Consider the following 25142-nt stretch of genomic DNA (forward strand, 5'->3'; position numbering starts at 1 on the left):
AGTCAGATCCTGCTTTTAGTTTCCCTTTCAGATCTTCTTTCTCAACTTCTGTTGATGAGTGGGATCATCCCATACTCATCTTTATCTTTCTGACTTAGCTCACTTAACATAATTCCTTCTAGCTCTGTCCAAGATGGGTCAGAGAAGGTGGGTTCATTGTTTTTGATAGCTGCATAGTACTCCATTGTGTATATATACCACAGCTTTCTCAGCCACTCATCTGTTGTTGGGCACCTGGGTTGCTTCCAGGTTTTAGCTATTATGAATTGTGCTGCTATGAACATAGGAGTACACACCTCTTTTTGGTTGGGTGTTATGGAGTCCTTGGGGTATAACCCCAGGAGAGGAATTACTGGATCATATGGAAGGTCCATGTCTAGCCTGGTGAGAGTTTTCCAGACTGCTCTCCACAGAGGCTGTACCAATTTACATTCCCACCAGCAATGTAAAAGGGTTCCTCTGTCCCCACATCCTCTCCAGCATTTGTTGCTGCTGTCCTTTTTGATGTATGCCATTCTTACAGGAGTGAGGTGGTATCTCAGTGTTGTCTTAATTTGCATTTCTCTGACAATCAGTGACCTAGAGCAGTTTTTCATGTTTGTTAGCCTTTTGGTTCTCTCACTTCTGTAGTGAATGTTCTGTTCATATCCTCTGCCCATTTTTGGATGGGGTCATTTGCTTTTTTGGTGCTAAGTTTGCTGAGCTCTTTATATATTTTGGTGTATATATATTTTTAGTAATATCTGTACATTCTTACATAAATTGAACATGCAAAAATCTGGATTTTTTAAAAATAACAGTATTGTAGTTTAAACTCTTTAATTATATGAGCCATTTGAAATCTTTCTAGTATAAAGAAAATAGTTTAACTTCTTTTGTAGGAGGTTATTTAGTTGTACTACTCTATTTGTTGAAAAATTATTTTTCTGCTAATTTGTCTTGCTATCTGTATCAGAAATTTGTTGATTATAATGTAGCCCGTCCCTCTTTCGGTCCAACTGTCTGTCTGCCATAGAGATTTCCCTTTTATGGGCTGACTTTTCTCAGAGAGAAGGAAGGGCAACACAGCATTGAGGCTTCCTCCAATGCAGTGGGTGCTGAACTCAAATCTGGGTTCTATGCATGACAAGGCAGACACACTCTCTCGGTGAGTTATTGTACTGGCCCTAAAAGCAGGCATTTTTGAACTCTTATTCCATTTATGCCTATCGGTCTTTATGTTAGTATCACTTTGACTAGGTTACTTTAACTTCATAGTAAAATAGGAAATCTGGAAATAATGAGTTCTTCAAGTTTTTTCTCCTGTATTTGGTTATTCCCTTGCACTTCTTTTTGACTTTTGTGTTAATATTACTATTTAAAAGGCAGCAGGGATGGGGGGGCAGTGATGGCGCACCCAGTTAAGCATACATATTACCAAGCTCAAGGAACCAGGTTCAAGCCCCTGCACCCTACCTACAAGGGGACGCTTCTTGAGCAGTGAAGCAAGTCAGCAGGTCTTTCTTTCTTCCTCTCTATCTGACCTTTCTCTCTCAATTTCTCTCCTATCTAATAAAAATTAGAAAAAGAAAAAGGGGGGGGAAATGGCTGCTGGGAGCAGTGGATCCATAGTGCTGGCACCAAGCCCCAGCAATAACTCTGGTGGCAATAAAATATATAAAATTGAGTAAAAGGCAGCTGGAATTTTGACAGAATTGCCATATTAACATTAAGTCTTTTAGTTCATGATTATGGGAATATCTTCTCATTAGAACTTTCTTGATTTCTTTTGATTTATAGTTTTTAGCATACAGATCTTATACTCCTATTACTTTAGCTCTCCTCCTCCTCCATCTCCTTCTTTTCTTTTATCTATTTTATTGAGGAAATGCTGTAATTCAATTTTGGAGTGCTCTTTGCCTAATAAGAGTGATGCAAACAGCAAGTAGTGAGTTTGGTGATTGGTGAAGAAATTTGTAGAGATTTTAAGCAGAAAAATATTATGGTCTGACTTAGATATCTTTTTCTGGTTTCCCCATCCACAGTGATCCTTTAAAACTATAGTACAGGTTCCTGTGCCCTTTTAAATAGTAGTGTTTTGATACTGTCTTCCGGAGAAAAGTCCAAGTGAAGCATTTTAAACTTTAAAGCTAAGTAGCAATTCCTATTGCTGTGAACTGGATATAGAGATTCTGATTATAAGCCTTTTTTTTTTTTTTCTTTCCTGACTTGAGGTTTTATTTCAGTATGAGCACAGTTGTCTTGCCAACCTTAGAACCATTTTAATTTTTAAAATTTTATTTGAATTTTATTTTTAATTAATTAATTAATTTATTATTGCCTCCAGGATTATCACTTGAGCTCAGTGCCTGCACTGCTCATGGCGGCCATTTTTTTTTTCCATTTAGTTGTTGCTGTTGCTGGTGTTGTTGGATAGGACAGAAAGATATCAAGAGAGGAGCATAAGACAGAAAGAGGGAGAGAAAAACACCAGCAGAAAGATCTTAATTAGCTCCTTAGGGCAAGACATTAGCAGACCTGTTTCACTGTGAAACAATGTCCCCTCCCCCCACCATCACCACAGGTGGGGAGCTGGGGGCTCAAACAGGGATCCTTACACCAGACCCCCAGGCCTCACACCATGCCGCTGTGCTACCACCTGCCTCCTCATTTTATATTTATTTATTTAAAATTTATTTATTTATTATTGGATAGAGTCAGTAATTGAGAGGAGCAGTGGAGATAGGGGAAAGAGATAGACACCTGCTTTCCCCATGCAGATGGGGACCTGGGGCTTAAACCTGGGTAGTGTGTGCACTTAACCAGGTGTGCCACCACGTGGCCCCCTATTTCTATATTTTTAGTAACCAGAGTACTGCTAAGTTCTCACTTAGAGTGGTGCGGAGGACTGAACCAGGGACTTTGGAGCCTCAGGCATGAGAGTCTCTTTTATAAAGATTATGCTACCCACCCACCCCCAACCACTTTGTAATTTCAGTTCAGAGAAATACAAGACAAAACCAGACTGAAAATGAAACAAGCCAACAATAAAAAAAAAAAGCACATAGTGCTGGGAGTTGGGCAGTAGCGCAGCGGGTAAGTGCAGGTGGTGCAAAGTGCAAGGACCAGGCAGCGTAAGGATCCCTGTTCGAGCCCCTGGCTCCCCACCTGCAGGGGAGTCACATCACAAGCCGTGAAGCAGGTCTGCAGGTGTCTATCTTTCTCTCCCCCTCTCTGTCTTTCCCTTCTCTCTCCATTTCTCTTTGTTCTATCCAACAATAATGACTACAACAATAAAACAGCAAGGGCAACAAAAGGGAATAAATAAATATTTTTTAAAAAAGCACATAGTGCAATATCAGGAAGTTGACATAAATATGATCCACTAATTTTGACCTCATTTGCTTGTACTCTTGTGGTATATGTTATCTGTGTTTGTGTAGCTCTATGTAATTTCATCACAAACATTTATTGCCACATTCAAGATGTAGAATAGTTCCTTATCACAGGGATCTTACTGGGATTTTGAATATGGGATTTTTAAGGTGGAATCAACAGGATTTCTTAACATATTTAACAACATCTAAAGAGAAAGAGGAAATCGCGATTTGGGTGACACAGTTGAAAGGTGAAAATGTCAACAATTTAGTTAGGGAAATCTGCAGATTGGGAGTAAATAGGATGTAAAGAAGATCAGAATACTGCTTATGACATGTCAAGTTGAGATAGGTATCAGGCAGAATTTATTTTCCTGGTAGGATTTCTGAAAATGAAGCATTTAAGAAGTTGTTTATCTGCTTTTAAGAGTACAAAGGACGTTTGACAGGGAATAAGTCTTTTATTAGCCTCCCTATTCATCCTTTCTGAAGTTTCTCACCCTTCTCCCACCCCCCACCCCCCTTTTAAATGCTGGGCAAGTTGTTTTTATGACTAAGTGGGAAAAATAGCTTACATAACTCCTGCTTGTTTTTTCTGTATTGTAGGGATTTCTTTCTAGAATTATTATTATTACTATGTTACTTTGCTATTGCTAGTGCTTCACTGCTCTAGGCCATTTTTTTCATATAGTAAAAGAAAGTTGAAACTGGTGGGAAGTGAAAGATATCACAGCATCAAAGCTTTCCCCAGTGGGGGTGTGCCTGTCTTGAACATGGGCTGTGCACATGGCAAAACAAACTTTGTAGAAAAACTTAAACCTTCCTGAGAAATGTGTGTATTATAGCTATAATTTACAGTTTAGATTTTTTTGTTTATATGTGTTTAATTCCACATTATCAGTCAGTAAATTATTATTAGGAAATCCACTGTTTATGATACTAAGTACAAAAGAGAAATTGAATATAAAAATCTTTCCAGGGAGCCAGCGGGTTAAGTGCACATGGTGCAAAGTGCAAGGACCTGCTGTGTAAGGATCCTGGTTTGAGCCCCCCAGCTCCCCACCTGCAGGGGGTCGTCTCACAGGCTGTGAAACAGGTCAGCAGGTGTCTTATCTTTCTCTTCCCCTCCTTCTTCCTGTCCTCTCTTGATTACTCTCTGTCCTATCCAACAACAATAAACAGTAGGGCAACAAAAAAGTGGAAAAATAGCCTCCAGGAGCAGTGGATTCGGCACTGAGTCTCAGTGATAACCCTGGAGGCAAAATAAGTAAATATATCAATAAACAAATAATCTTTCCATTTGGGGGCCAGACGGTAGTGCAGCAGGTTAAGCATACATGGAGTAAAGCACAAGGACCAGCTTAAGGACCCCGGTTCAAGCCCCCGGCTCCCCACCTGCAGGGGGGTCGCTTAACAAGCAATGAAGCAGGTCTGCAGGTGTCTTTCTGTCTTTCTCTCCCCCTCTGCCTTCCCCTACTCTCTCTATTTTTCTCTATCGTATCCAACAATAGCAATAACAAAGGCAACAAAAATGGGAAAAATCGCCTCTAGGAGCAGTGGATTCATAGTGCAGGCATTGAGCCCCAGCGATAACCCTGGAGGCAAAAACAAAAACAAAAAAACTTTCCATTTGACTTCTAGAACAGGCGGTTGATAAACTGCAGGCCTACCGCCTTGTTTTTCTTTTTAATGAAGTTTTGTTGGAACATAGCCACATCATCCCTTTACTTACTGTGATTGACTATATCTCATTATTACTGCAGAGGTAAGTAGTTATAGCAAAGACTGTCTATTTACAGACTATATTATAGCTTACCCCTGTTCTAAAGTGTTAATTTTTCAACTCTTGCAGCTTGTGGAATCTTTTACAGCTTGTTCATTCTCTTACATAATTCTTTTTCATCTGTGTTCTTAGATGTTTTTCCTCAGCATCTTTTCTTGAGTATCTTACCTGCTTTAAAATATATGTGGCGCTTTTTTTTTTTTTTTTGCCTCCAGGTTTATCACTGGGGCTCTGTGCCTGCACTACGAATCCACTGCTCCTAGTGGCTATCTTTTTTCCGTTGTTGCTGCTGCTGCTGGGTAGGACAGAGAGAAATTGAGAGAGGAGGGGAAGACAGAGAGTGGGAGAGAAAGATACCTGAATTCTGGCTTCACCGACTGCGAAGCTACTCCCCTGCAGGTGGGGAGCCCTGTGCTCGAACCGGGATCCTTTATCAGGTCCTTGTGCTACGACGTACTAAGTGTGCTTAACCTGGTTCGCTACTGCCTGGCCCTCATGACATTACTTCTTTAGTTATATATATGCTCAGTTTCATTTTATTATCCTTTATAGTCTTTTTCTATTAGTCTAGAGACTTTGGCCACTTACTGTGACTTCAAAAATCATCCAGATTTATTCTAGAGGTTATGATCCTTTCTAGATCATTCCACCTGTATGCCTCAGTCATTTCAAGTTGAATGCATCATAGTCTGAACTTACTACTTCTTGCTTTCAATATCTAAAAATATTTACTTATTTCATAAGAGAAAGAGAGAAATCAGTATCACATAGATGATACTGGGAATCAAGACCTCTCTTGGAATACTAGCTCTCTGCTACCACTGTGCCACTGTCCCTGGCTGTTCAAACACTTTTAGTTTACCTGGTGCCTTGCCATATATATATAGCGAGTGTATTTTTCCTTAGTTCCTATCTCCATTCACCTATAGAACTTTCTGATTGAAGCTAGACATTTCGCATTGTAATGTAATTGCTAGTTTATTTACTTATTAAAGTATGAAACCTTTAAGGACTATACAGTTTTGCAAGTCCTGTGAGCACCATCTGATTTAACTTTGAAATTTTACAAATTTACAGCCCTGATGCTGCATATTTGACTTCAAAATATTTGCTGTATTTCGTGGATTTATTGTGGGTTGGTATTCTAGCCCACTGTAAGATTTTTGGGGCATCTCAATTTGCTGTCAAATCACAAATACAGAGATATGCACTATGTTCTAGTGTGATTACTTAGGATGGATGGTGGCACTTTGGAAAATGTTCATTTTTTGAGCAAGAGATATTTTGAGATAAAGAGTCTTAGAAGCAAAACTTTTGAAGTGAATTCTGTTTTACTAGATGTTATAAAAGTGAAGCTTTCTATAGTAGGGGGAAGATCTGGTAGAATGAACTTTGGTGAAGAAAATATGATAGACAGACATATGCAGCCTACAGCACACCCACAGTATTCAGTTTGCTGGTTGTTACTTCACCAAAAACTTCACTTTTCCTTTATTGAAGATTGCATAAGTGTACATAAAGTACCCTTTTGGAAATCTATTAACTCTACGCACTTAGCCTGGAAAAATCTTGCCCTCTTTTTTAACTGTAAAATATCAGATAATATAAAAATGAACAAAAGCCTCTGTATCTACTTTAGAGGTAGACACATTTTATAATCATTGACTTAGAGGATTTTTCTTTTTTAATATGCACTTTGTGTTTTCTTATTATTGGGTGATAATTACTGAGACGTCACCTTTTCATGGGAATGATTAATAAGCTTTCTTGTTTACATGTTTTTTTTCTTTTTTTTTGCCTCCAGGGTTATCGCTGGGGCTCGGTGCCTGTCCACTGTTCTGGAGGCTATTTTTTCCTTTTTCTCGCCCTTCCTTATTATTGTTGTTGTTATTGCTGTTGTTGTTGGATAAGACAGAGAAATCGAGAGAGGAGGGGAAGACAGAGAGGGGGAGAGAAAGATAGACACCTGCAGACCTGCTTCACCACTTGTTAAGCGACTCCCCTGCAGCTAAGGAGCAGGGGGCTCAAACTGGGATCCTTAAGTTGATGCTTGCACTTTTCACCATGTGTACTTAACCTGCTGTGCTACCGCCCAGCCCCCTACATGTTTTTTTTTTTTTTTTGGTCATTTCTCTACTTGAAAAAAATGTCTTGTAGGGGTGGGGAGATAGCATAGTAGTTATGGGAAAAAGAATTTAATGCCTGAGGCACCAAAGATCCTGGGTTAAATCCCTAGCATCACCTTAAGCCAGAGCTGAGCAGTGCTGTGGTAAGTCTTACAGGCAGCTTGTAAGAAAAAGTGTTTTTATATTACAACCCAGTGCACATTAAAATAGCTAAGCCAAGTTTAATGAAAGTATTTTCTTACTCTTAAGCGTAAAGTACTGTGATATGCTACTCTTTCCTGCTCTGTTCTCTTCTCTCAGTACTTCTTCTTCTAGCGTTTGCCCTTCTTCCGTAGCCAGTCAACAGCGTCAGGTTGAGCCTGATGTAAAGTTTCGAGACCTCCTTTGAATCTGGAGAGGTGGCAGTCGTTGACTATGTGGGTCATAGTCTGTCTGTAGCCGCAGGGGCAGTTCGGGTCGACTCTGGCTCCCCAGCGGTGGAACATAGCGGCGCACTGGCCATGGCCTGTTCGATAGCGATTGAGGAGGACCCAGTCATAACGTGCTAGGTCAAAGCCGGTTGATGCTTACAGGGGTCTGTGATGAGGTGTTTGTTCTTTACCTCAGCTGACTGCCAACTCTGTTTCCAAGAGTCTGGAACAGAGAAGTTCACTGTAGGCGTAGGGGACCAGATTGGGTGACGAGACGTCAAGCGTTGGACAGGGTGGGCGAAGATATCTGCGTATGTTGGCAGGTCCGGTCAAGCGTAGACGTGGAAAATGAACTTAGATGATGCCGCATCCCGATGAATATCTGGCGGGGCGATGTTGCTAAGAACTGGCAGCCATGGAACCGGGGTGGAACGGATGGTTCCAGAAATTATCCTCATGGAGGAATATAATTTGGAATCGACCAAGTGGACATGGGGGCTATGGAACCATACTGGGGCACAATATTTTGCAGTGGAATAGCATAATGCCAGAGAGGATGATCGAGACTAGGACTCACTTTGGAAGATGCTGGTCTGTAGAGAAACTTTAAAAAAAATTATTTATTATTTATACAATGGAAATATTGACAAGACTACAGGATAAGAGGGGTACATTTCCACACAATGCCCACACCCAGAGCTCCATATCCAGTCCCCTCCCTTGATTATCTTCCCTTTTCTTTATCCCTCTGGGAGCATGGACTCAGGGTCATTATGGGGTTCGGGAGGTGGAAGGTCTGGCTTCTGTAATTGCTTCTTCGTGAACATGGGCATTGATAAGTCAATCCTTAGTTCCAGCCTGTCTCTTTCCCCCTAGTGGGGCAGGAATCTGGGGAGGTGGCGCTCCAAGACACATGGTGGGGTCCTCTGCCCAAGGAAGTCCAGTTGGAATCATGGTAGCATCTGGAACCTGGTTTCGAAAAGAGTTAAGATATAATGCAGAACAAATTGTTGACTAATCATGAACCTAATGGCAAGAATATTGCAGATGAAGATTTGGGGTCTCCGTTTTGGAAAAAGCTAGTAGGTCTGTTTTAGGTATATTCCAGAGGGCCCATGACTTTACTAGTTTTTGCCTTAGCCTGACATCTAATATACCCTGGACCCAGGTTATTGTCTGGGGAGATGGTGTCATAGTTGGAAAAAGGACTAGAAAGCAGGATCAGTGAAGAGAGTAGCTCCCAAATACGGGGAAAGTATATATTGTTAACTGTAAGCCCTATCGGTTTGATCTGGGACCCATAGTCAGCACAGGAGCCTTTGTAACCTATGTATCTCTGTAGGTCTGAGCTCACATTCTGTGGTTAGGAACATTCCAGGCTGCATTAATTTCAGGATCCATCTTCCTCAGGTAGTAGGTACAGTATGTTGTTCAACCTCCCTTCGGAGAATGGAACATTCCCTACCATTATTGATCCACATTAAGGGCAAGGTCTTATAGAGGCCCACAAAGGGGTCCATTGTGTTATTCCTGATGGAGATGACCAGTGACAGTGGTGAGAGGGATCTGTTAGAGGTCTAGGCCCATGGTGTCTGTGTGGAAACCCCAGGGCCCCCTGACTAGAGCAACCTTTAAAGTATAATGTGCCAGCAGATAGTGGGAATTCAGTCTGAAAAGTAATCTCCTTTGAAAGCTTTGTGGGTGATATGGAAAGAATACTCAACATTTTCTCAAGTCACTTACATAGTAAGCTAGTTGGGCATGTATGTGTTTCTTTACAGTAACTGTAATCTAATATCTTGTTTATATAATTGACTCAAAGCATTGAAAAATAATGCTGCTGAACTCTAGTTGTAAAATAAAACAAAACAAAATGAGTGTATAATAAATTCCAAAACATTTGCCAGTGTTGAAGCAATTTAAAAATTGGAAATGATTAATGTGAGTTGAAGCAGCTGGTGATGGTCTTGTGAAAGAAGTGGGAGTTAAACAGGAACTTGAAAGATGGGTAGAATGTGTGTAGGTGGAGGGGAGGGTCAAGACATTCCAATGGCAATTACTAGTGGTTTGCAATCCAAAATAAAATAATATATTCAGAAAGATAAATATAATCTAATAGAAATCATATTTGTCATGAGTGGAAGATAAAATTTAGTTGGTAGGAGAGGACTAGGTTATGTGATACATAGATTTTGTCCTGTGGGTTATGGGAATATCTTTTTCATTCTCTCACATATAGTCCCTTTGGATTGCTATTTACATAGTGTACCTTTTTCTTTTTTTCTTTCTTTATTATTATTATTTTTATTTAAGAAAGGATTAATTAACAAAACCATAGGGTAGGAGGGGCACAACTCCACACAATTCCCACCACCCAATCTCCATATCCCACCCCCTCCCCTGATAGCTTTCCCATTCTACATCCCTCTGGGAGCATGGACCCAGGGTGATTGTGGGTTGCAGAAGGTAGAAGGTCTGGCTTCTGTAGTTGCTTCCCCGCTGAACATGGGCGTTGACTGGTCGGTCCACACTCCCAGTCTGCCTCTCTCTTTTTCCCCAGTAGGGTGTGTCTCTGGGGAAGCTGAATGTACCTTTTTCTTTTGGTACTTTTTTTTTTTTTTACTAGGAGGCTAATGGTTTACAGTACAATTATTGACACATGGGTACAATTTCTCACCTTGCCATGATAGGTGTCTGCAGAACACTCTCACCCCTCAATTTAGGTCCTTTTTTCATCATCATGTACTAGGACCTGAAAGCTCCCCCACTTTTTTTTTGTTTTTGTTTTTGCCTCCAGGGTTACTGGCAGGGGCTCGGTGCCTGCATCATTAATCCACTGCTCCTGGAGGCTGTTCTTTCAAACCTTTTATTGCCCTTGTTTTATCGTTGCTTGGGATATTGTTATTGATGTCATTGTTGTTGGATAGGACAGAGTGAAATAGAGAGGAGGGGAAACAGAGGGGGAAAGATAGACACCTGAAGACCTGCTTCACTGCCTGTGAAGCAACCTCCTTGCAGGTGGGGAGCCAGGGTCTTGAACTGGGATCCATATGCTGGTCCTTGCGCTTTGCACCATGTGCACTTAACCACCTGGCCCCCTGCTCTCCCACTTCTTAACCCTCTTCCTGTCCCCCTTCCCCAGGGTTCTTGCTTTGGTGCAGTACACTAAACCAATCCAAGTTTTACTTTGTTTTTTCCTTTTCTGTTCTTGGTTTATTAAGTTATGCCCAGGAGTGAGATCTGTGGTATATATACACAATGGAATAATATTTAGCAGTTAAAATGAAGTCACCCTCTTCACCTCATCTTGGATAGAATTTGAAAGAATCATGTTAAATGAGATAAACCAGAAAGAGAAGAATGAGTATGAGATAATGTATCTTCCCTTCCCTTCCTTTTTCTTCCCGATCCTTATTTTTTCTTCTTTTCTTTTTTTTAAATGTTTTTACTATCTTGATTTATTTGAAGAGACAGCCAGCTACCAAGGTAGGAGGGAAATATAGAGAAAGATAGACACCTGCAGATCTGCTTCCCCACTCTAGAAGCTTTTTTGTTGTTGTTGTTGTTTTACTCTCATTCACTGCCTTTGTGTTGAACAGTCCTTTTCTTTTATTGATATTTGAAAAAATAGTTCTGCTTTGTTATGGAGTATAGTTTTATAACTATAGACAGATTAGCAATTCATTGCACCTACCACCAAATTTTTGTCCCATCACATGAATTAGAACTCTCCATTTATATCCTCTGTCCCGTGCTCCATAATCATCTAAGTTTTCATAGTACAAGAATTGATTTAGTGACATTTTTTTCCCATTCAATTTTGTTTTAGTTATCTGTATTCCTCATGAGTTAAACCATCTAGTGGTTGTTTTTCACTTCTTTACTACTTTTACTTACTATAAACACCTAATACCATTCATACAATCTGAATGACACAATGCTATCTCTTTGCCAGCCAGGTAATATTCCATTGACTATGTATTCCATAGCTACTTTATCCTGTCATCTATCAATAACTTTTGGTGAATAGTGTGGTTTTGAATACAGGATTGCATGTGTTCTTTTGAATTTGTGTTTTTGTATCCTTTGGATAAATGCTTGAGAGGTATTCCTGGATCCTATAGGATTTCCTTTTTTTCTTTTTAAGTACTGTTTGTTTATTTTTAAAGTATTTAGTTTATTTTAGAGAGAGATACACAGATGGGAAATATATGTGTGTGTGTGTGTGTGTGTGTGTGTGTGTGTGTGTGTGTATGGAGAGAGAGAGAGAGAGAGAGAGAGAGAATGGGAATGAGAATGAAAATGAGAGAAGCACCAGAGCACTGCTCAGCTCCAGTTTATGATGGTCTGGGGATTGAACCTGTGACTTCAAAGCCTCAGGTATGAAGGTTATTTTTGTAACCATTATACTGTCTCCCCAGCCCCTCCCATTTTATTTTTTTTTAATTTTTATTTTTATTGGATAGAGACAGAAATTGAGAGGGGAGGGAAAGAGACAGAGAGACATCTGCAGCTCTACTTTACCACTTGTGAAGCTTTTCCCCTACAGGTGGGGACCAGGGGCTTGAACCTGAGTCCTTGCACACTGTAGTGTGTGCACTTAACTAGGTGCACCACTGCCTCCCCCCACCCCCCACTTTTAGTTTTTAAAAGAATTCTCCATACGATTTTCCATAGAGATTGTACCCCTTTGTATTACCACCAGTAGTGTATTAGAGAGTTTCTTTTTCCACATTCTTGTCAGTACTTGCTGAATCTGGGGTGGGGGAAGGCCTCATTTTTATTAAAATGTCTTAACATCTTTCTTTCTTTCTTTCTTTCTTTCTTTCTTTCTTTCTTTCTTTCTTTCTTTCTTTCTTATCACTGCTCAGCTCTGACTTAAGATGGTACTTGCTAGGGATTGGACCTGGGACCTCTGGTTCCTCAGACATGAAAAGGATTTTATATAACTATTGTGCTATCTCTCATTCTTGAAGACATTATTAAGTGTCCTGCAGAGGGACACCACTGAGCTGCTTCCATGGCCATATTTTTTATTCGTTTTGTTTTTGAGAAGAGAAAGACAGACACTGAAGAAATCACTCTACCATCCACTGAGTCCTCTTGGCTTTGTCCATTATATTTCTGTGTGGTGCCAAGGATTCACTTTGGAGCTTAATCCATGGAGAAGCATACATCTTAGGCCCTGAGTTAATTTATAGAGATAGAAGAAAATCCTCGAATTTTCTTGTTTCCCTGAGAGAACATGTAAAGGCCAATTACAGAGTCTACGTGAAAGTTTCTAAAAGAGAAACATTTCGTTTATTTCTAGAGCCATCTTCTAAGAATTGGGACTCATTCTACTCTTGGACAGTTCCGCTTATTAGGTTCTTTGTTCCATGCACTTTTCCCACAGTTTTGTCTCTGTCTCTCTCTTTATGATCATATACTTGTATTTTATAGCTCTTCCAAATCATCATTCAACTGGACTTTTATATTTCCTCTCCACAGTTTTAGTTCTTTGTGTTAGTCACACACACACTCTCTCTCTCTCTCTCTTCTTTAGAATGTAGTGCTTGGGAATTAGCTCTTAACCATGTGTATGAGTGTTCTCTTGGGCCTAGTTTTTTCATTTTTCATTAGGAGAATGAGAGGAAGTGAGAGACACCACAGCTGTGCTCTGCCACCCAGGAATCTCTCTCGGTGCCATCCATGGTGCTATTTGTGTGGTTCTGGCACTTGAACTCAGTTAAGCATGCACTCCTCTGGGTTAGCTATTCCAGGCTCCTTTATGTACCAACTACTTCTAATAACTAAATATTGTTGAAATTTGTATTCTTAATTTATACTTTTCATTTGTGTTACTGAAAATCCATAGAATTTTAGGAAGTAATTTTTTGCTATTTAATGTTTTCTTTTGATAAAAAAATGAAAATTACCTTGAAGCTTCCCAAAGGGGAAATCATGTGGATGATTTGTAAATGTATCACTATTGTACATTTTCTATGCCTTACATTGACTTTCTAAAACTTAGGAACTGAGCTGTTGTAATAAGACCAATTCTAATTCCTTGCAAAATATTAGAACTTACAGCAGTTTTCTTTGTGTCCAAATTAATATGGTGACAAATTTGGTTTCTATTATATTGGAAAAAATTACATTAGTAGCAGCTGATTTAAGATACCTTTCATTTGTACCAAAACCAACTATGGTAGAGTATAATTTTTTTTTTAAATTATCAAGGACTTAATATTTGCAGTTGCAATGTGAATGAATTACCAGAAAGGTAGAATTGAAAAATACAGATCTTATTTTAATTGTATGATTCATAAACATAATTTTTTTAAAATTACCATACAAATTTTAAGTTTATATTTGTCTAATATACAGAGCAGTAACAAGTAACTTATGAATTATTAACGAATTGTATGTCGACTCTCATCTATAAACCATACTTTATAGTAGCATATCAGTATTCTTGCTATTTACAATGTTTATTCTTTCTTTCAAAGCACCTTAATAAATCCATATTGTAATTGGTCTTTAAAACTTACTTTTATGTGTTTACTTTTCAGAACCGTGAGCTTCAAATCATGAGAAAGCTAGATCATTGTAACATAGTCCGATTGCGCTATTTCTTCTACTCAAGTGGTGAGAAGGTAGGTCTGACAGAAAATATGTTCTAAATATTGTGAAAAAAATTACTTTTCTAGAAATACTCTCATTTACCCCCCTCCCCCTCAGACCTTATAGATTTTGACCTCAAGATATATCATTGTATATCATTAGATTCTCCTTGGTTTTTTCTCCAGAAGAACATACAAGAACTAATGACATTATACTGACTAGAATTAAAAATAGTGAAAAATTAGTTTAACCTGTTTTACTTTTTTTTTTTTTTTTAATTTAATACTAGTTTTCTATCCTTTCTCTCCCTTCTTCCTAGATTGAATCTGTCTGCGCATCACATTTCTTTTACTGGTTTGGGGTAGGACAAGTGAAGAAACAAAACAAACAAATAAATAAAAAGCCCCACTTAACCCCCCTTGGACTAAATAAATATGACTTAGAATAAGTTCATTTGACATTTTGGACCCCATATTTCATGCAAACAGTATCTAAAGTCCTTAGATCCATTGATGCCTCTTGATATCTGGCACGATAGTTTTTACTAAATACTTGCCGGCATACCAGGGTTTAATAACTTTATGTTAATTTTTTCTAGATAATTTCCATAGATAGAAAAATTATTAATGTCAGCCTGTATTTATAGGAAGAAAACTGTATTAAGAACTGTGTAATACCTGTTATATATATATATATATATATATATATATATATATATATATATATATATATACACACACACACAGATGTACAATTACTATATATACACAAATATGTTTTAACTAATGTTTCAGCTACCATTATCTGGAAATTGACCCATGTGTGACACTTGTTTTTCTGTTTTTAATTTTTTTAAATAATGTCTCTAGTTCTATTAGGAACTGTAGCCCCTCATAAATACTTTGTATTTTTGCTTCTGAAATCAGCTACTTGGTTCATGGTACTTTAAAAAAAAATTTAAATCTGACAAACTATTATTGTTTTAATCTTGTATGTTTGGGCATGCTTTTACTTATTCCTGTCCTTCCCAAATAAAATTATGGAACATCTGTTATGTTCACATTACTCTTATATAATATAATTTTATGTCCTTGTGTTTTTGTTATTAGATAGTAGACATTATAATACTCCAGGGAGGAAAGTAAAAGGTCAGAATTATTTGTTCCATGAACCACTGAACTACATAGAGATCCATTTGCAAAGTCCTTCTTAAAAAATCCCTAGTTCATCTTCACTATTTAATTTATATATCATTCCCTATATGCCAAATACTGTCTTAACCTTTATAAATATTAATTCATTTAATTCTTACAAAGATAAAGAACAAAAATGGAAGAGTCTTTTGAACCTTTAGATTGTAAGGTTCTGTTTGTGTCTGTGTCTAAAGACTTTACCTATCTTTTATTTTGATGGATTTCTTCTCTCACCCTCACTTAATCCTGCTTTGGGAATAACAGTGTTAACTATACTGTTATCTTTGTATCTCAAACTGTTACCTGTCTACCCAGAGGATGATTTCTTCCATGCTGCATTTTATTTATCTACCTTAAAATGGTCTTAAGGAGAAAGGACAATTGAGAAGATATTAAGGAAGGTTAAAGAGAAGGTTGGCAAACCTCTGTTTTGGAAAAAAAAAAAAAGTATTTTCTTTTTAAAAATATATTTTTAAATTTATTGAATAGAGACTGAAATTGAGAAGGGGGAGGTAGAGAGGGCAAGACAAAAAGAGACACTTGCAGCACTGCTCCACCACTTGTAAAGTTTTCCCCCTGCAGGTGGGGGCTGGGAGCTTAAACCTGGGTCTTTGTGCACTGTACTGTGTGTGTTCAACCAGCTGCACCACTACCCAGCCCCTTCAAAGAAATGTATTTTATAATATTTTATTTATCTCAGAGTTTTTCCTTTTTTTAAAAAAAGAATTTATTTATTTATTCATGAAAATGGTAGGAAAGAACCAGATATCACTCTGGTACATGTGCTGTCAGGGATCGAACTTAGGACCTTATGGTTGAGAATCCAATGCTTTATCTGTGCCACCTCCGGACCACTTATCTCGGAGTTTTTCTATTGGGCATTGGAAATTTTCCAAAATGGCTAAGATACCACTTTATTTTACGTAGCATCATTAAAAGAAGTTATGATATATTATTGGAAATAATGTTTTGTCTTTGTTCAAAGAAGGGGTGTGGAGGGAGGAAGGTTTTCTGAAGATATGAAAAAAAAAAAAAAACAGTTCCAGAATACTTTCTGATCTTCCAGCCACCAGAAATATTATTTCTTCTTGTCTGACTCATGATCTCCTTTCTTCTGACTTGTTATGGACAGGCAAAAATACAATTCAAGAGATCAGACAGCAATCTAATACTTCTAATGTGCATATAGGTTTTACTCTAGTGTTGCAAAAGGAAGTCAGAAGTTTGTATTATTACCTTCTAATCCTAGAATGTGTCTAGGAGTGAAAGCACTCTTCAGATGAGAGGGTACTGCAAGGAAATCATTTCCTTTGAGTGGGAGACAGTTTCTGTTGCTTGCAAGATGGTAAAAAGAACCCTCTCTGAATAGACTAGGTTTCTAAAATCCATGATGATTTTCTTATAGGGGTTTTAAAGTATTCAGGAGATAATGTTGGTCAGGAAGGAGATCAGTGAGGAAGAACATGAGTCTAAAGCAGGCCTTGATGAGACAATTAAGAGATGATTAGAGGATACCAGAGAATGAGAAAGAATTAATAGTGTTTGAGGATTATAGAGATGAGAGACTTGGTTCTATTCTCCGGTAAGTGAGTTTAAAAGTATATAAAAGTTTTAAATTCGCTCATCTTTTAGCTTTCTTTTGCTGTCTTCTATTTCTCTGAGTCTCTTCTCTCCATTCTTTCCATTCTCTGTTCACTTTTAATGTTTCTTCTTATTTTACTTTGAATTTGTCTGTCTGAATTTCTGTCTTTTTCTTATGATCTGTGTCACTGCTTCATTTATTTTTCTGTCTTTAACTGATGTCTGTTACTTAATCTGCATTAGCTGTAATCCTTTGGCTTCCCTTTGTTCTGACTTAAATTATTTATTTATTTATCCGTTTGTTGGATAGAGAAAGAGAATTTAAGATGGAAGGAAAGATGGGGTGGGGAGAGACCTATAGCACTGATTCGCTGCTGCAGCTTCCATCCTGACAGATGGGGACTAGGGGATCTTTATCCATGATTGCATGTGCTCAGCTGAGTGCACCACCATCTGACTGACTGACTGACCGACCGACTTTGACTGACCCCTTCCTCCCCCCCTCCCTCCCTTCCTCCCTTCCTCCCTTCCTTCCTTCCTTCCTTCCTCCCTCCCTCCCTCCCTTCCTTCCTTCCTTCCATCCATCCTTCTACCTTGTGTTCTTTCAATTTCTGCTGTTTTCTATATTTTTTGGATGGGTCCCCATCCATCTTCAGTTTTCCTTGTTCACTTGTCTCTTCTTCCTCTGGGTCGTTATTGTTCACATTTTGAAAAAAAGGTAAATAAGAAAAATTGGGCTGGGAAGATAACTCTTTGAGTATAGCATTTGAATGCTTGAAGCCTCAGAGCTGAATAGTGCTCTGGTGTATATTTGCATATATATATATATGTTTGTGTGTGTGTGCAAAAATAAACTTTAAAGAAGAAAATGAAATGATCACTCACTATTCTAATTTCTTTTTACTGTCCTAATTTTTTACTTTGATTCTACATATCTGGTTCCATACGTACATGTGTTACATAGCTGTATCAATATTTATGACCTTATCAAATATTAAAGACCTCAAAGAAAATTTTTTGTTGCCACATCACTTTATTTGTGGTTATTGGATAGATAACCATTTCATTGTATTAACTATATAATGCTCTTAACTAATCTCCATTACTATTTTAGTTTTAGTATTGTAGCTAATCTACCAGAAGACCTTAAACTTTTTGTTCATTGTATTATTATTATTATTTTTAAAAGATTTTATTTATTAATGAGAGAGAGAGAGAGAGAACCAGACATCACTCTGGTACATGTGCTGCTGGGGATCGAACTCAAGACCTCATGCATGAAAGTCCAATGTTTTATCCACTGCACCATCTCCTGAACCACTTATTTTTTAACATTATGTATTATTTATTGGGTAGAAACAGAGAGAAATAGAAAGGGAAGGGGAAGGAAAAGCAGAGAGGGAGAAAGAGAGACAGAAACCTCAGCACTGTTTTACTGATCATGAAAATTGTCCCCTACAGGTAGGAAACTGGGGCTTGAATCTAAGCCCTTAACTAAATGTTCCACTGCCCAGTTCCCCATAATATTATTTTTATACCTATGTAAAGTTTAAGGATTACTATAATATTTGGGAAATATTTCTGGTGACTAAAGTTTACCTAAATACTATGTCTGTTTTGGTGATACTCTCTTAATTTGTACGCCATCTTGCCATTTTTCTTTAAATATTTATTTATTCCCTTTTGTTGCCCTTGTTTTTTATTGTTGTAGTTATTGATGTCATTGTTGTTGGATAGGACAGAGAGAAATTGAGAGAGGAGGGGAAACAAAGAGGGGGAGAGAAAGATAGACACCTGCAGACCGCTTGTGAAGTGACTCTCCTGCAGGTGGGGAGCCAGGGGCTCAAGCCAGGATCCTTTTACCCGTCCTTGCACTTGGCACCACCTGCACTAACCTGCTGCGCTACTGCCTGACTCCCCCATCTTGCCATTTTAAACACTTTCTCTTCAGGAATTACAATCAGCTTTTAGCCTTTAACTGAAAAGAGTGACTAATATAATTAGGAGGCATAATTAAGTCAGGACAGATACTATGGATGTATCCTAACCTTTTGTAATCTTGTTGGAATTACAAATCAAGTTCTCTCATATAAGTTATACTTAAGGATGACTGTGTCCTTACTAGTCAAGTAATCAATCTTGATTGTACCATAGATAAAATATCTTTGTTTAATGTTATTAAAATTTTTCTTAAGGGAAAACATTTTAATGTGATGTTAAGGTATGGATTCAGCATACTGCTGAATAGTCTCCCAGGCCTAGTATTTTTTTAAAAATTTATTTATTATTGGATAGAGATAGAAATTGAGTATATATTTGGATAGTGTACTGTTTTGCCATGGGCACAATACTGGTTTGAGCTTGGTCTCCACCACATCAGAGGAAACTCTGGTGTTGTGGTCAGCCTCTCTCTCCCTTTCTCTCTTTCTGTCTCTGTCTCTCTCTGCATCTTTATCAATCTGAAAAGATCACCTCAGAGTGGTGAACCCTGGTGATAACAACAACAACAAAATACTAGTCCTTAAAAAAAAAAAAGATGGTATTATATCTGTTAGACAAAATGTATGAACTATAGGTGATCATGCTTAGTGAACTATCCAAGGAAGTAAAATACAACTACTGAATGATTTAATGCGTATGTAGAATATAGGGAACTGAAATCCATGAACTAGCAAGCAAAGAGTGACCAAACTTTCTAACTCTTTCTAAGAACTAAGGAAGGGTAGGGGACAAGTGGGGGGAGAGAATCTGGGAAGCACATAATTTTGGTGATGGGTGTGGTATGGAACTGTATCCCTGCAGTATCACAATCTTATAAACCATAATTAAATCATAATTAAAACTTTTTTTAAAGAAAATAACGGGGGGGGGGGGTTAAGATGGCATAATAGTTATGCAAAGAGACTCTCATGCCTGAGGCTCCAAAGTCCTAGTTTCAATTTCCCACACCACCAAAAGCCAGGGTTGAAGATCAAGTGCTCTGGTTTAGAGGGAGGAAGGAAAAAAGGAGGAAAACTGGTTTCTCTCACTTTCATAAAACAATATATAAGCAATTAACAGAAAGAGAGAGATGGCCAGGTGGTAGCACACCTGGTTAAGCACACATACTACAGTATGCAAGGATCCAGATTCAAACCCCTGGTCCCTACCTGCAGGGAGAAAGCTTCACAAGTAGAGCTGCAGATGTCTCTCTCTCTCTCTCTCTCTCTCTCCTCTTCCTACCCCCTTTCTCCCCCTCCCCCATAGTACCTGACAAAGCCAGATAGTCCTGTACCCCATTTTCAACTGGAATAACTTTGAATTTTACTTGTTCTAGCTGCAAATCAGGGTGTGTGTGTGTGTGTGTGTCTGTGTGTGTGTCTGTGTGTGTGTGTGTGTGTGTGTTAAGGGGTATTTCTATTGTGAAATATTGGTACTGAATAGGCACTATTCTATAAGATCCCTAGAATTTATAAAAGTACTATTGGCCCAGCCTTTCAAAACTTTTTCCCCTCTGATCAGGGAAGGGTAAAGAGCTCTTTACTGGGGGCCAGGTGGTGGCACATCTGGTTGAGCACACGTTACAGTGCGCAAGGACCCAGGTTCAAGCCCCCAGTCCCCACCTGCAGGGGGAAAGCTTCACAAGTGGTGAAGCAGGGCTGCAGGTGTCTCTCTGTCTCCCTGTCTCCCCCTTCCTCTCAATTTCTGGCTGTCTCTATCCAAAAAATAATAAAGATTAAAAAAAAATTTTTTTTAAAGAGTTCTTTACTCTGAGATAATTGAAGTTACTAAAACTTCTTGGATAGTCTAGATTATACAATTGGTTATATTCAGTGTTAACTATCTCCTACTTGAAAATGTAGAAAAAAAGAAAAAAACTGTGAGTCTAGGGATGGGAGAGACAGCATAATGGCTGTGCAAAAAGACTCTCATGCCTGAGGTTCAGCAGTCTCAGGTGTTCAGTCCCTTGTACCACTAGATCTGAGCAATGAACTGGCAGAGGGAAAAAAGTGGATCTAAAAGGGTGTTTTTTTTTCTTCCTTTCCTTATTTCTTTTTTTCTTTTTCTTACTGTGGCTTCACAGCTCCAGATCAATGTTTCTGATAGAGAAAATGACACCATAACATCAAAGTTTCAAAAGCTGTAATTTAAGCCTCATTAATTTTCATTGTGTTGTAAATTAAAACATTCAATCTGTGGGAGATACAATTTTGCTAGTCCGCCTTTGATGCATTTGGCTTTATTAATATTATAAATATTTTTGTATTCTTCCAAAAAGCAGTATCATTACTATGTCAAGTGAAGTAGCACAGAATTATACTTACTGATGTGAACACAGTACTTCTATTGTAACCTAATGTATTAAGATTTTTATTAGCTTCTAAGTGTTGAATCTTTTTGAGTTCGGTTCAATAATACCTGTCATTTATTACTATCAAGTCTTATCTGTCTTCTGCATATACTTTGATTTTAATCGAGGGATTTTGTCTTTGTTAAGTAGCAAATTGTGAATTTGACTTAGTATTTCAGCATATTATTTTTTTCCATTAGATTTCTCCTTGGTTTTCCATTTTAAGCCATTTTTCATAGATTTGTGCTAATTCTACGTGGTTGTATTGAATTAATAAATTCCAAGCCTACTACTAAATTGGTCCCTTAATGTATTTTACTTATCAAGCACATTCTGTTAATATTGTGGATTAGAATGCTTTTATGTCTTCCACTGTTTGATTTATCAACCACCAGTTTTGACTTAGAACATTGGCATTTGCTATTTAGCAAATATGCATTGAATTCAGTGCAAAAATGCATTGAATGCATTTGCTTTTGTAACCCCTAGTAAATGAAATCATTTATGAAAATGTTGATTGGGGTAGAGGAAGGATAGGATTTGCATCCTGTAAGTAGAAACTTCTCTTGAATGTAGCATGCATTTAAACAAAATATTTGTTACTGGGGTTGGGGAAAGAACCAGAGCATCACTTTGGTGCATGTAATGCTGGGAATCAAACTCAAGACCTTATACTTCAGAGTCCAATGCTTTATCCACTGTGCTACTTCCTGGGCTGCATGACATTCATTTTTTACCTCCTTTAAATTTAAATTTTGTTATAAAATCACATCATAATGCATTGCTACACATATACATAATGCATTGCTATACATAGTCTTATCTACATTATGTGATTAACTTTGTCAAATGATTTTAAAAAATTAAGAAACCTGGTAATTAAATATTTTGAAAAGAAAGTTTGGGTAGGGGAGGCTTAGCATAATGGTTATACAGAAAGACTTCTGTGCCTGAAGTTCCAAAGTCCCATGTGTTATTTAGCACCATCAGCCAGAGCAGAGCCGTGCTCTGGTAAAAAAAAAAAAAAAAAAAAAAAAAAAAGTTTTGACCTCTGTGTTAGTGACCTTTCCAAAATCTGAGACTCACCATCTTCCTTTTAAAGACTTATTTTTGTGACGGAGGGAGAACCTAGAGCACCATTGTACTCTGACTTATTAAGTTGTGGGAATTGAACCCAGGACCTTGTGCAAGTTCTGTCCCCTCCTGCTGAACTGCTGCTCAGCCTGCTTATCATCACTTGAATGGTACATTCCTTTGTTGGTTTTTTTTTTTTTTTTGGGGGGGGAGGAGTTGTTTGTTTGTTATCTTAATTTATTTGATAGAGACCACCAGAAACTTAGAGGAAGGGGGATATAGAGATGGAGAGAGACAGAGAAACACCTGCAGCCCTGCTTCACCACTTTGTGAAGCTTTCCCCCTGCAGGTGGGGACTGGGAACTTGAACCTGGGTCCTTGTGCACTGTAGCATGTATGCTCAGCTAGGTGCACCACCTTCCAGCCCCTGCATTACTTTGAATACTGGTACTACATAATATTTATTTCTTTTTATTCGACTCCACCTTCACTTAGTGATTCTTACTAAATGTTGATCTCTGGAAACTTTTTTTTTTCCTTTTTTTTTTTTTTTAATATTTATTTGTTCCCTTTTGTTGCCCTTGTTGTTTTGTATTGTTGTTGTAGGTATTGTTGTTGTTATTTATGTTGTTGTTGTTGGATAGGACAGAGAGAAATGGAGAGAGGAGGGGGATACAGGGAGAAAAAGACACCTGCAGACCTGCTTCACCTCCTGTGAAGTGACCCCCCTGCAGGTGGGGAGCTGGGGGCTCTAACTGGGATCCTTACACTGGTCCTTGCGTTTTGCACCATGTGTGCTTAACCTGCTGCACTACCGCCCAACTGTCCTCTGGAAACTTCTTTTCATAGTCTTCAGCATTATGTTGCTATGTAACACAGTTTTATATATGATCTTATATCTTACAAGAAGTCACATCATTGGGCTAATTTTATATGCATTACTTTCTCCATGATCCCTAATCATTTGTACATACTGGAAGAAAATATGGCATCATTTATCATATATTTTCTTTGTCTTATTTTAATGAAAAAGAAAGATACAGAGAGGAAGAGACCAGAACACTGTACAGCTCTGGCTTTTGGTGGTGTGGGGGATTGAACCTATAACTTTGTAGTCTCAGTCATGAAAATCTTTTTTCATAATCATTATGCTGTAGCACTCACCCTCATTCATTTCTAAAGATGATAAAAAATGAATTTTCATTGTGTGCTAGGTAGTGAGCTTGAAGAATTTTATATGGATTGCTTCTTATTATCTTATGATGACCCGTTAAGTCAATAACCACAATTAGCCCTTTTCTATAGGAGACAGGCTAAGAGAGATTAAGTAGTTTGCTAATTGATTACATGGCTTCTGGTTGCAGTTATTAGGCTGTGACTCTCTTAACTACTACATTGTATAGCTTCTTTGTGTTTTTGTTTCTCATGCTATTTTAAGAGCTTTACTTCACCAGTTATTCCTTCCCTTTGTCTTTTTCTATTCAGTCTACAAATAAATTTAATTTCTTTTAGCCATTAAAAAATAAGAACAAAATTTGCACTAACAAATTTTCTTTGATTTTGCTTCTCAAGTTCCCATTTCTCTCCTTATTTATATACTGGAATTTTGTAAGAAGAGAGTAAATTAACTGCCTTCTGCTCCTCACCTCCTTTCAGCTTACTCTTGAAATAAGTATAGTATAGTTCTACTGCTGACATTGTGATCTGAATTTATTTCTAAAATTATCAGATGATATATACCACATTAAACCTTTTCACTCTTTATTCTTTCTGTCATTGAAACACATTGCTACTACACATTTCATCATACTTGAAACTTAAGCTTTGGATTTTTTTATGATAATCTTTCCTTATTGTATATGCCTTGGTTCTCTTTCATAGTAATGTCAAGTTTTAAATGTAAAGTTTTTTTATTGCTTTGGCTAATGGTGGTGCTGGGGATTGAACCTGAGACCTTTGGTGCCTCAGCTATGAAACACATTTTACATAAACATATGCATCTCTCCCCAGCCACACCTGCCTTTTAAGTTTAGTGTTTTTCAGGAGTCCATATTCAGTCCTTTTTTTTTTTTACATATTGTTGTACATGTTTATTAGGTGAATCATCTCTCATGGCTTTAGCTGTCACCTAATCTCTACCTATAGTCTACTCTTGTTTCCAGAGTTACCATTTAGCCTATGTTTTCAACCATCTGTGGAACATGTCTAAAAATGGTATAACACTCATTTAGTAAAAGTTTAGGTGACTCTCCTCTCACTTTTTGCTCTTTTTATTTCCTTATCTCACTACCTACCTATTCTCAGCCAAATTTAGAGACTGTTAAACTAAGCCCAGCTTGTTTCTCAGGTTCTCTATTAGTCTCATATTTAACTGGCCAATGTTGCTGTTCCGTAGTCTCTCTTCCCTCTATCCCATGAAAGTCCTTATTCTTGTAGGAAATTTTTAGCTGTTCATACATTCATTTTAATCTTCTCAACACCATCCATCTCTTTCCATAGTGCTGTGTGAGTTAAAACAAGCTGGTTAGCCAGTTAATATATTCTTTAATACTACACGTTGTTTTTGAACTTAATTTATTCAGCAAATACTAAAGATGTATTGCATATTAGACATTCTAGGCAAAAGAAATTGAGCAGTGAACAAAATGGCAGTTACCTTCTTGGAGCTTAGTCTGTTTTAGTA

General features: G+C 37.9%; 1 protein-coding gene across 3 annotated transcripts in view; it reads left to right on the top strand.

The window, feature by feature from the left end:
- Nucleotides 1-25142, top strand: part of GSK3B (glycogen synthase kinase 3 beta) — a 191098-nt gene that overhangs the window by 74630 nt on the left and 91326 nt on the right. For all 3 annotated transcript variants that reach the window (XM_016192127.2, XM_007532100.3, XM_007532101.3), the window contains exon 3: nt 14230-14313. In XM_016192127.2, coding sequence (XP_016047613.1) covers nt 14230-14313 — 84 coding nt within the window. The remainder of the gene's footprint in view (nt 1-14229; nt 14314-25142) is intronic.

Source organism: Erinaceus europaeus, chromosome 9, assembly GCF_950295315.1.
Source record: "Erinaceus europaeus chromosome 9, mEriEur2.1, whole genome shotgun sequence".
NCBI lineage: Eukaryota > Metazoa > Chordata > Mammalia > Eulipotyphla > Erinaceidae > Erinaceus > Erinaceus europaeus.